The sequence below is a fragment of the Papio anubis genome, chromosome 4, assembly GCF_008728515.1.
Source record: "Papio anubis isolate 15944 chromosome 4, Panubis1.0, whole genome shotgun sequence".
Taxonomy (NCBI): Eukaryota; Metazoa; Chordata; class Mammalia; order Primates; family Cercopithecidae; genus Papio; species Papio anubis.
In genome coordinates, this window is record NC_044979.1 from 77,217,300 (window position 1) to 77,230,916 (window position 13,617).

Below are 13,617 nucleotides of genomic sequence, written 5' to 3' on the forward strand. Positions count from 1 at the left end.
GGAACATCACACACCGGGGCCTATCATGGGGAGGGGGAGGGGGAGGGATTGCATTGGGAGTTATACCTGATGTAAATGACGAGCTGATGGGTGCAGACCAACATGGCACAAGTATACATATGTAACAAACTCTGCATCATATGCACATAAAATTCTACAACTTAAAGTATAATAATAATAAATAAAATTAAAAAAAAGAAAAATGAAATAGAAGAACTTAAACTGACTACAGATGAGGCATATTGTGGTATATTCACATAAATATACAACCGTGGAAGTAAATGAACATCTATGAATTATAATGTAATAATCTAGTGAGTTGTAGAGAATTGCATATTATGATGCAAGTTTCCAAAAGCTCAAAAAAGCTAAATAAGAAATTATTTAAGAGTACATTTATGTATCATAAAATATATGGATTAGTTATAATATTGAATGAAGATGGTAAGTTGCGGAAGACTAGTGAATGACGCCATTGACACCATTTCTGTAAAACTCTAAAATAAGCAAGGCTAAATATTTATTGTTTAGTGACACATAGAGATATATAGAATTTTACATGTAAAATTACCTATAAAAGTCAACAGCACATTGACGTGGTAAACACGAAGTTCAAAATGGGATATCCCTGGCATGGAACAGAGGGCTGGGATGGCGGAGGGCCACGCGGGAAGCTTCAGTAGAATTTGTGATGTTTGCTTCATTCTCTAGGTGATGTGTTCACTGGTGTTCATCTTATTGTGTTTTTAAAATGACAAGCATGATACATTATCTTCTTTTGTAGTATCAAATATTATATAACACAATTTTAATTAAATAAAAAAATTATATATATATCATTATTTCTGCCAAGATGGCTATTCTTCTATCTCCTTCTTGAGTGCTCCTTTTTGCACTGTTGAATTGAATGAGGGTAGACCTGATAGAAGGAGAAAGTATTTTTTGTTTTGCTTTGTTTTGTTAGACAGAAAGTCTGCTTGAAATAGCCTAGAGCTGGAGTGCAGTATGGTCTTTGGCTCTCTGGTAACCTCTGCCTCCCAGGTTCATAATTCTCCTGCTTCAGCTCCGCATGAGGATTACAGGCATGCACCACCAGGCCCAGCTAATTTTTGTATTCTTAGTAGAGATGGGGTTTTACCATGTTGGCCAGGCTGTTCTCAAACTCCTGACCTCAGGTGATCCGCCCGCCTCAGCCTCCCAAAGTGCTGGGATTACAGGCGTGAGCCACAGTGCCCAGCCTAGAAAGAGTTTTGTAAGATGAAATATGTGGCTGGGCGGGGTGGCTCACGCCTGTAATCTCCGCACTTTGGGAGGCCGAGGCGGGTGGATCCCGAGGTCAAGCTGGGCGTGATAGTGCGTGCCTGTAATCCCAGCTACCCAGAAGGTTGAGGCAGGAGAATCACTTGAACCCAGGACGGGGAGGTTTCAGTGAGCCGAGATTGTGCCACTGCACTCCAGCCTGGGTGACAGTGCAAGACTCAGTCTGGGAAAAAAAAAAAAAAAAGAAATATGCAAGTGCAGTCTGAACTCAGATCAGAACTAATGCTCTTCCCAGACAGGATCTTGCAAAAGTATTATAAAATGACAGAGTCAATTCTCTGTTACTCTCCATTACTCGCGTTTCAATTTGGTGGCTCACTTTTCAGTGTGAGTCCTATCTTTAATTCTGTTTAATACATGCTGTTCAAGAGTGGATGGCAACTTCAAGTGGTTCCTGGCTGTCAAGAGCCTTCCAATTCCACTCCATAAAATGGAAGGGCCCATTGACATATCTTAATGGAAGGGTATAAAAGGGTATATTGTTTTAACATACATTAAACACTTTGTTACCAAACATGTTGGAGGAATACAAAGTGACAGTTTGTGATACATTTAAGTAATTTTAATTCGGATTGGTTTCTTCCTGTTACCACTTTCAGGGCAAGTGAGGCAAACATCTAACTACCTTCACCATCCCTACTCCTATCCCAGCACTCCTGCATGAACATTCACATCATTTCTAATTCCCACACCAAAGTCCTTCCTATCACGTACGTCTTGCTACTGTCAGGGACATAAGGAGGTTGGGGAGGGAGTGGGTGGAGGTATAGGCAGGGGCAGGGGTAAGGGCTTGAGCTGACATAGTACATACAACAGGAATTAAAGGAATCAGAATCACATTGCAGGTTGTGAAGTAGATAGAGCCTGTGTATTGAAGTTACACAGCTCTAAGTGTAAATCCTCAGCTCTGACACTTTTTAGTTGGGTGTCAGTTGACAAGTTACTAAACTTCTCAGAGACTCAGCTTCCTTACCTATATAAGTGGTTAATAATACCTACATCCTAGGGCTGTAGTGAGATTTCAATTGCATTTATAAGGTGTAAATACTCAGTATACACTCAAATATAGTGCTGTATTTGTATTGGGTGAATATGTGGAAATTAGAGAGTTCTAGGCTTTTGATAGAGACAGGCCAATTTACTTGCTTATCCTTGAATGCAGGTTTCTTGACATTCCTTTTCACTGTTGAATCTATTTCCTGAGCCATTACAGCCACTGAACCAAAATCGGGCACAAGAGTTGACCTGTTTGTCATAATACCATCGAACCACATATTCACCACAGTTTCCAGGTTTCAAGGCTTCCAAACATCTAGGATCTAGAGTGAGAAAAGGAAAATGTGTTATGGATTTTTCTTATACTGAAGACATGAAAAATAAAAACCTTATAAAGTTATATAAATAAACTTTATTCTTCATGCACACTAAGGAACCAACCAAGAAAATATGGTTCTAAGCCCAAAATATTTCCCTCACCACCTGAAACTCTGCTACTAGATATTAATTCTTTTGAAAACATGAAAGTTTTTGATCCTCATGAAACCACATTAAAAATGCTTATTTCTCTGAGGGCCTATGTGAGACTTCATTGGCTAATACTTTTGTGGGGATTAGAAAGACAGGACTTCTTTCATTTACATTGGATTTGATTTACAATCAAATGAAAATATGGAATAACATTTCCACTTTCTGTACACATTTCCTCCCACTCTGTTCACAGAAAGCACCACTATGATCGCATGCAATTGCCCACTATGAAAGGAAAACTCTTTCAGTTACAAAAAAAAAAGTAAAATGAAGGACTGTCTTTATATTACAATTATTTTTAAAAAGAACAGCTCTTGCAGGACACTAAAAACATGCTATGACCTTCTAATGTCATATTGTCTTATTGTAGAAATACACCTACTATAAGAAAGCATAGGATAGCTGTAACAATAAAGTTACATTGTCCTGATAAGGTTCCTTTAATTATGGAACTCCTCATTTGCTAAATCCCTTTTTATTGTGTGGTACTCTGGAGTGCCTTGATTAGTATTTCCTACTTGAGGAAGTGATTCCAAGGTAGGAGAAGCCAAAAAACAAACAAAAAAACCCCAAATAGATAATTGCTGTCTGGGATTTATATGTCAGAAGCTTTATTTTGCAATAGCTAAACCAGTACTCTCTCTATCTTCCTTAACCATTTTCCCAGATTTGGGGTATGTCTTGATTCATTTATTTTCTAAAACTTACCTCTAAATCTACCTCTACTATGCAGACTCCCTAGACCAAATGGAAAAAGAGTCATATATTTCTACTACCTCTGCCCTTAAAAACAAAACCAAATAATGTATATATTTAATTCATTTTAAAGCTAATCTAAACTTTTCAGCACAAAAATTGTCTCTCATATTCTGCAGAAAATATGTACATAATAATACATTTTCTATAGATGTGAACTCTATAGAAAACATGTTAATGAATCAGAATCTAGATTTTAGCTTGTTTCTCTTTCCTGTGCAATAAAAGGGTCAAAAATTCAAATGTCTACATGTGTGAAGGGTACATGTAAGACAATAGGGAGCAGTATGGACTATGGCAAATAGGAGAATATAATCCCCTCTAAAAGTATTCAAATTAAAATAATAAATACTATAAGAACTTTGAAATTCTTTATAGACCAAATTTACTCCACAACTAGCCAGTTTTCAAATTCTACATATAGTCCAGTGAAAACTATATTTTGTCCTGCTTATTTAGAATCATAACATTTTCTCTCTGGGTAACCCTGTGCCTTCCTCACACTGTAGATACAGTAGCAGGTTGGCAGATCTCTCTTACCTTTGTGCACCAAATCTGTGCACGAGACTGTAGAATCAAAATGGGACTTGGAGTTCTGGTTTACCTACCCTCTGCCCCACCCACAGGGGTGCTGAGCAGTGGCCTGGGGGTGGTGGTGGCCTCAGATGAGGTAGTGGCAGGCAGATCATCAGCCCAGGTTGGCTCTGGAGCCTTATCATTTTCATCCTGGTCTCTGGTGACACTCAACTACACACAAAAAAATTCACATTTTGTGTTTCTAATAATATCAAGTAAAAAAAGTACTAGCTTGCTTTTGGGAACATGTAAGGACAAGTTCAGCCATGCTGTGTTTCCCTAGCTCTCTGATATTAACAATTTCAAATAAAACTCAGGAAATAATGCCCCTCCTCTGTGTCATGCATCCCGAATCCCCAAGTTGTAGATTTTCCCACCACTTGGTGTGGGTGTATTTGTGTGTACACACACACACACAGAGCCCACCTCCAGGCACAGATTTTTGGGTGCTGGGACATCCAAAGCAAGTGTGAAAGATGTGAAGTTGAGAGGAGTTCATTTCATTCTTAGCCACTGCTATGAGAAAATAACACTAATTTCTTTAATATTTTTATAGCCTTTCTCCATTTCCTAACACTAGACAGCTTAACAATATATTCCAAAATATTTACCATGAACTCAATCAATTTTGAGATTGGGAATTAGGGTAGCAGAAAACAATAATACAGCTGAAATAAAAGCAACAGTCGTCACTTTTTGATTGCTTACCAAAATCTCAGCTGCAGATACCTCTGCCTGCTCTTTCTATTATTACACCCCAGCTAAGGCCAAATGTTGTAGAATGCTTAACATCTAAGATGCTCTAAGAAATGTTTGGTATCTAAAGAACAAAGGGTTTTTGTTTCAAAAGCAAATTTTCTGGACTAAAACTTCAAAATTTCATCCAAATTCATGATATATAATGAAACAAGAAAGAAAGGTGTTTTACTTTTTTTAAAAAATCATGTCTTTATACTAGAATGATTTGTAATCCTTTGGGTATAGACCCAGTAATGGGATTGCTGGGTCAAATGGTATTTCTGGTTCGAGATCCTTGAGGAATTGCCACACTGTCTTCAACAATGGTTGAATTAATTTACACTCCCACCAACTGTGTAAAAGTGTTCCTATTTCTCCACATCCGCTCTGGCATCTAATGTTTCCTGACTGTTTAATGATCGCCATTCTAACTGGCATTAGATGGTATCTCAATGTGGTTTTGATTTACATTTCTCTAATGACCAGCGATGATGAGCTTTTTTTCGTATGTTTGTTGGCTGCATAAATGTCTTCTCTTGAGAAGTGTCTGTTCATATCCTTCACCGACTTTTTGACGGGGTTGTTTTATTCTTGTAAATTTGTTTAAGTTCTAGTATAAAGACATATGCACACGTATGTTTATTGCAGCACTATTCACAATAGCAAAGGCTTGGAACCAACCCAAATGCTCATCAATGATAGACTGAATAAAGAAAATGTGGCACATATACACCATGGAATACTATGCAGCCATTAAAAAGAATGAGTTCAGAGGGCGCACCCAAGATGGCCAAATAGGAACAGCTCCAGCCTCCAGCTCCCAGCGTGAGTGACACAGAAGACGGGTTATTTCTGCATTTTCAACTGAGGTACTGGGTTCATCTCACTGGGGCATGTTGGACAGTTGGTGCTGGTCCGTGGGTGCAGCCCGACCAGCCAGAGCTGAAGCAGGGCGAGGCATCACCTCACCTGGGAAGCACAAGGGGGAAGGGAATTCCTTTTCCTAGCCAAAGGAAATTGAGACACACAACACCTGGAAAATTGGGTAACTCACACACTAATACTGTGCTTTACCAAGGGTCTTAGCAAATGGCACACCAGGAGATTATATCCCACACCTGGCCCAGAGGTCCCACGCCCATGGAGCCTCCCTCATTGCTAGCACAGCAGTCTGAGATCTAACTGCAAGGTGGCAGTGAGGCTGGGGGAGGGTCGCCCACCATTGCTGAGGCTTAAGTAGGTAAACAAAGCTGCTGGGAAGCTCAAATTGGGTGGAGACCACCACAACTCAAGGAGGCCGGCCTGACTCTGTAGACTCCTCCTCTGGGGACAGGGCATAGCTAAACAAAAAGCAGCAGAAACCTCGGCAGAGGTAAATGCTCCTGTCTGACAGCTCTGAAGAGAGCAGTGGATCTCCCAGCATGGAGGTTGAGATCTGAGAACGGACAGACTGCCTGCTCAAGTGGGTCCCTGACCCCTGAGTAGCCTAACTGGGAGACATCCCCCACTTGGGGCAGACTGACACCTCACACCTCACACGGTGGGGTACACCCCTGAGACGAAGCTTCCAGAGCAAGAATCAGACAGCAACACTCGCCATTCAGCAACATTCTATCTTCTGCAGCCTCCGCTGCTGATACCCAGGCAAACAGGGTCTGGAGTGGACCTCAAGCAAACTCCAACAGACCTACAGCTGAGGGTCCTGACTGTTAGAAGGAAAACTAACAAACAGAAAGGACACCCACACCAAAACCCTATCAGTACGTAACCATCATCAAAGACCAAAGGTAGATAAAACCACAAAGATGGGGAAAAAGCAGTGCAGAAAAGCTGAAAATTCAAAAAATCAGAGCGCATCTCCCCCTCCAAAGGAATGCAGCTCATCGCCAGCAATGGAACAAAGCTGGACAGAGAATGACTTTGATGAGTTGAGAGAAGAAAGCTTCAGTCGATCAACTTCTCAGAAGTAAAGGAGGAACTACGTAACTAGCACAAAGAAATTAAAAACCTTGAAAAAAGAGTGGAGGAATGGATAACTAGAATAATCAATGCAGAGAAGACCTTAAAAGAACTGATAGAGATGAAAACCATGACACAAGAACTACGTGACAAATGCAGAAGCTTCAGTAACTGACTCGATCAACTGGAAGAAAGAGTAACAGCGATTGAAGATCAAATGAATGAAATGAAGCGAGAAGAGAAGTGTAGAGAAAAAAGAGTAAAAAGAAATGAACAAAGCCCCCAAGAAATATGGAATTATGTGAAAAGACCAAATATATGTCTGATTGGTATGCCTGAAAGTGACAGGGAAAATGGAACCAAGTTAGAAAACACTCTGCAGGATATCATCCAGGAGAACTTCCCCAACCTAATAAGGCAGGCCAACATTCAAATACAGGAAATACAGAGAACGCCACAAAGATACTCCTCGAGAAGAGCAACTCCAAGACATGCCATTGTCAGATTCACCAAAGTTGAAATGAAGGAAAAAATGTTAAGGGCAGCCAGAGAGAAAGGTCAGGCTACACACAAAGGGAAGCCCATCAGACTAACAGCAGATCTCTTGGCAGAAACTCTCTAAGCCAGAAGAGAGTGGGGGCCAATATTCAACATAATTTTAAACCCAGAATTTCATATCCAGCCAAACTAAGTTTCATAAGTGAAGGAGAAATAAAATCCTTTACAGACAAGCAAATGCTTAGAGATTTTGTCACCATCAGGCCTGCCCTACAAGAGATCCTGAAGGAAGCACTAAACATGGAAAGGAACAACAGGTACCAGCCATTGCAAAAACATGCCAAAATGTAAAGTCCATCGATGCTAGGAAGAAACTGCATCAACTAGTGAGCAAAATAACCAGCTAATATCATGACAGGATCAAGTTCACACATAACAATCTTAACCTTAAATGTAAATGGACTAAATGGTCTAATTAAAAGACGCAGACTGGCAAATTGGATAGAGTCAAGACCCATCAGTTTGCTGTATTCAGGAGACCCATCCCACATGCAGAGACACACATAGGCTCAAAATAAAAGGATGGAGGAAGATCTACAAAGCAAATGGAAAACAACAAAAAAGCAGGGGTTGTAATACTAGTCTCTGATAAAACAGACTTTAAACCATCAAAGACCAAAAGAGACAAAGAAGGCCATTACATAATGGGAAAGGGATCAATTCATCAGGAAGAGCTAACTATCCTAAATATATATGCACCCAATACAGGAGCACCCAGATTCATAAAGCAAGTCCTTAGGGACATACAAAGAGACTTCGACTCCCATACAATAATAATGGGAGACTTTAACACCCCACTGTCAACATTAGACAGATCAACGAGACAGAAAGTTAACAAGGATATCCAGGAATTGAACACAACTTTGCACCAAGCAGACCTAATAGACATCTACAGAACTCTCCACCCCAGATCAACAGAATATACATTCTTCTCAGCACCACGTCGCACTTATTCCAAAATTGACCACATAGTTGGAAGTAAAGCACTCCTCAGCAAATGTACAAGAACAGAAATTATAACAAACTGTCTCTCAGACCACAGTGCAATCAAACTAGAACTCAGGACTAAGAAACTCAATCAAAACTGCTCAACTACATGGAAACTGAACAACCTGCTCCTGAATGACTACTGGGTACATAACAAAATGAAGGCAGAAATAAAGATGTTCTTTGAAACCAATGAGAACAAAGATATGGCATACCAGAATCTCTGGGACATATTTAAAGCAGTGTGTAGAGGGAAATTTATAGCACTAAATGCCCACAAGAGAAAGCAGGAAAGATCTAAAATTGACACTCTAACATCACAATTAAAAGAACTAGAGAAGCAAGAGCAATCACATTCAAAAGCTAGCAGAAGGCAAGAAATAACTAAGATCAGAGCAGAACTGAAGGAGATAGAGACACAAAAATCCCTTCAAAAATCAATGAATCCAGGAGCTGGTTTTTTGAAAAAGATCAACAAAATTGATAGACTGCTAGCAAGACTAATAAAGAAGAAAAGAGAAAAGAATCAAATAGATGCAATAAAAAATAATAAAGGGGATATCACCACCAACCCCACAGAAATACAAACTACCATCAGAGAATACTATAAACACCTCTATGCAAATAAACTAGAAAACCTAGAAGAAATAGATAATTTCCTGAACACTTACACTCTCCCAAGACTAAACCAGGAAGAAGTCGAATCCCTGAATAGACCAATAGCAGGCTCTGAAATTGAGGCAATAATTAATAGCCTACCAACCAAAAAAAGTCCAGGACCAGACAGATTCACAGCCGAATTCCACCAGAGGTACAACGAGGAGTTCGTACCACTCCTTCTGAAACTATTCCAATCAATAGAAAAAGAGGAAATCCTCCCTAACTCATTTTACGAGGCCAACATCATCCTGATACCAAAGCCTGGCAGAGATATAACAAAAAAAGAGAATTTTAGACCAATATCCCTGATGAACATTGATGCCAAAATCCTCAATAAAATACTGGCAAACCGAATCCAGCAGCACATCAAAAAGCTTATCCACCATGATCAAGTGGGCTTCATCCCTGGGATGCAAGGTTGGTTCAACACATGCAAATCAATAAACGTAATCCAGCATATAAACAGAACCAAAGACAAAAACCACATGATTATCTTAATACATGCAGAAAAGGCCTTTGACAAAATTCAACAGCCCTTCATGCTAAAAACTCTCAATAAATTCGGTATTGATGGAACGTATCTCAAAATAATAAGAGCTATGTATGACAAACCCACAGCCAATATCATACTGAATGGACAAAAACTGGAAGCATTCCCTTTGAAAACTGGCACAAGACAGGGATGCCCTCTCTCACCACTCCTATTCAACATAGGGTTGGAAGTTCTGGCTAGGGCAATCAGGCAAGAGAAAGAAATAAAGGGTATTGAGTTAGGAAAAGAAGAAGTCAAATTGTCCCTGTTTGCAGATGACATGATTGCATATTTAGAAAACCCCATTGTCTCAGCCCAAAATCTCCTTAAGCTGATAAGCAACTTCAGCAAAGTCTCAGGATACAAAATCAATGTGCAAAAATCACAAGCATTCTTATACACCAGTAACAGACAAACAGAGAGCCAAATCATGAATGAACTCCCATTCACAATAGCTTCAAAGAGAATAAAATACCTAGGAATCCAACTTACAAGGGATGTAAAGGACCTCTTCAAGGAGAACTACAAACCACTGCTCAGTGAAATAAAAGAGGACACAAACAAATGGAAGAACATACCATGCTCATGGATAGGAAGAATCAATATTGTGAAAATGGCCACACTGCCCAAAGTAATTTATAGATTCAATGCCATCTCCATTAAGCTACCAATGACTTTCTTCACAGAATTCGAAAAAACTGCTTTAAAGTTCATATGGAACCAAAAAAGAGCCTGCATTGCCAAGACAATCCTAAGCCAAAAGAACAAAGCTGGAGGCATCACGCTACCTGACTTCAAACTATACTACAAGGCTACAGTAACCAAAACAGCATGGTACTGGTACCAAAACAGAGATATAGACCAATGGAACAGAACAGAGTCCTCAGAAATAATACCACACATCTACAGCCATCTGATCTTTGACAAACCTGAGAAAAACAAGAAATGGGGAAAGGATTCCCTATTTAATAAATGGTGCTGGGAAAATTGGCTAGCCATAAGTAGAAAGCTGAAACTGGATCCTTTCCTTACTCCTTATACGAAAATTAATTCAAGATGGATTAGAGACTTAAATGTTAGACCTAATACCATAAAAACCCTAGAAGAAAACCTAGGTAATACTATTCAGGACATAGGCATGGGCAAGGACTTCATGTCTAAAACACCAAAAGCAATGGTAACAAAAGCCAAAATTGACAAATGGGATCTAATTAAACTAAAGAGCTTCTGCACAGCAAAAGAAACTACCATCAGAGTGGTATTCTCAACCTACAGAATGGGAGAAAATTTTTGCAATCTAATCATCTGACAAAGGGCTAATATCCAGAACCTATAAAGGACTCAAACAAATTTACAAGAAAAAAACAAACAACCCCATCAAAAAGTGAGCAAAGGATATGAACAGACACTTCTCAAAAGAAGACATTCATACAGCCAACAGACACATGAAAAAATGCTCATCATCACTGGCCATCAGAGAAATGCAAATCAAAACCACAATGAGATACCATCTCACACCAGTTAGAATGGCAATCATTAAAAAATCAGGAAACGACAGGTACTGGAGTGGATGCGGAGAAATAGGAACACTTTTACACTGTTGGTGGAACTGTAAACTAGTTCAACCATTGTGGAAAACAGTGTGGCGATTCCTCAAGGATCTAGAACTAGAAATACCATTTGACCCAGCCATCCCATTACTGGGTATATACCCAAAGGATTATAAGTCATGCTGCTATAAAGACACATGCACACGTATATTTATTGTGGCACTATTCACAATAGCAAAGACTTGGAATCAACCCAAATGTCCATCAGTGACTGACTGGATTAAGAAAATGTGGCACATATACACCATGGAACACTATGCAGCCATAAAAAAGGATGAGTGCGTGTCCTTTGTAGGGACATGGATGCAGCTGGAAACCATAATTCTCAGCAAACTATCACAAGAACAGAAAACCAAATACCGCATGTTCTTACTCATAGGTGGGAATTGAACAATGAGATCACTTGGACACAGGAAGGGGAACATCACACACCGGGTCCTATCGTGGGGAGGGGGAAGTGGGGAGGGATAGCATTAGGAGATATACCTAATGTAAATGATGAGTTAATGGGTGCAGCACACCAACATGGCACAAGTATACATATGTAACAAACCTGCACGTTGTACACATGTACCCTAGAACTTAAAGTACAATAAAAAAAAAAAAAAAAAAGGATGAGTTCATGTCCTTTCAGGGACATGGATGATGCTAGAAACCATCATTCTTAGCAAACACAGGAACAGAAAACCAAACTCCACATGTTCTCACTCATTAGTGGGAGTTGAACAATGAAAACACATGGACACAGGGAGGGGAACATCACACACCAGGGCCTGTTGGGGGGTGGGGATCTAGGGGAGGGATTGCATTAGGAGAAATACCTAATGTAGATGACAGGTTGATGGGTGCAGCAAACCATCATGGTATGTGTATACCTATGTAACCAACCTGCACATTCTGCACATGTATCCCAGAACTTAAAGTATAATAATAAAATTCATGTCAGTTATTCTTGACAAGTACCAGGAGCTAGACAAATCTTTTATGGGAATAATTATATTTTTTTTTTATTTTCAAATTTTTCCTTGGATTCCAGCTCTATGCAATTGAATCAGTCATTCACCTGAGTCCTGACACTTGGTTATTTATCCTTGCAACAGTTTCTCTTGTTTATTTGTTTGTTTGCTTTTTTATTGATTTAAATAGTCAAATCTGTGACCAATATAGTTTTTTATGCTTTTTACTCAGGGATCCTGGCATGCTGTCATCATTAGCTGCCCTCTGCCAGCTAAGCTGTTCTACTGCTTTTGACTTTTTGTGTGTGCGCGTGCACACATACACGCACAAGAGGGAAAAACTAATGAGTACCATTACTCATGTATGTGTATTTTTTACAGTGATTTACTATCAGGTGACACAGAGCAAAGACTTCCATTTGGATTGGTTGTTAGCTGTATATAAAGGGCACACAATTCAAATACAATAGGAACTTTTCACTGTCCCCTGAACACAACTTTTGGTACAAGTGGAGACAAAACCGGAAATTACTTGAGGTTCCTCTTTCTTTCAGAATGATCCTGTATGCACATACAGCAATTTGAACGTGAACTTTTTAAAATAATCATTATATTAGAGAGTGTAAAGCTAGAGGAAAACTTTCTTGGTCTCTTATTTTCTTTTTTATTTTTCATAGAGATAGAGTCTCACTGTGTTGCCCAGGCTGGTCTCAAACTCCTGACTTCAAATGATCCTTCCACCTTGGCCTCCTTGAGCCCAGCACTGAGTCCCTTATTTTCTACTGGAGGGAATACAAAGCTATAAATGATTAAGAAACTTTCCAAAAGTTATTGGTAAGCTAGTGACAAATCTTCAGGAAAAAAAAAAAAAAAGCCTGTTGTTTTTTGCTTGGATGTATTTAATTTTAAGCAAGAAATAAGAGTTTGAGAAGTTTATCAAACATAAAAGTCAACTGACATTAGTCTACACTTCAGACATACGGTCTAGAAGTGAGACTGTTCCATTGAAGAGGCGGGCTAAGCAGCACAGTTTTCTTCAAGGAATTAACTCAACCTTTAAATATTTACCTTGTTCAAGTCTGGAGTCCTCAAAAGCTATATTTTACCTCTTCTAAGCTTAGGAATGTGTGTTTTCATTCTCAATCACATAATCATTTGGAAATTTTGACATCTGTTAACATTATACCACAGATTCCAAGACAAGCAAAATTAACTTTAGTAGGTGAAAATAATTTCATTAATTTTCTGGCTCAGTGAGATGTCAGATTATTTCAACAAATGCATAATTATTATGGCTTGCAATTTTTATAATTTCCTTACCACAAAAGCAAGCATGTTAATTGAAGGGAATTTTAGAAAATGTGGATATCAAAAAAAGAAAATAGAAATCAGAAGTAATTCTACCTCCTAAAGATAGTCATTGTTGGTATTCAGGTAT

General features: G+C 39.1%; 1 protein-coding gene across 2 annotated transcripts in view; it reads right to left on the minus strand.

The window, feature by feature from the left end:
* Positions 1–774: 774 nt before the first annotated feature.
* Positions 775–13,617, minus strand: part of COL28A1 (collagen type XXVIII alpha 1 chain) — a 183,866-nt gene continuing 171,023 nt past the window's right edge. Inside the window, exons 34-36 of one of the 2 annotated variants that reach the window (XM_031665297.1) lie at positions 4,212–4,350; positions 2,463–2,639; positions 775–919 (exon numbers count right to left, since the gene is read on the minus strand). In XM_031665297.1, the coding sequence (XP_031521157.1) occupies positions 2,467–2,639; positions 4,212–4,350 (312 nt within the window). In that variant the 3' untranslated portion in view covers positions 775–919; positions 2,463–2,466. Of the gene's footprint in view, positions 920–1,779; positions 2,640–4,211; positions 4,351–13,617 lie in introns of those variants that run through there. The other variant, XM_003896280.4, reaches the window with a different exon arrangement.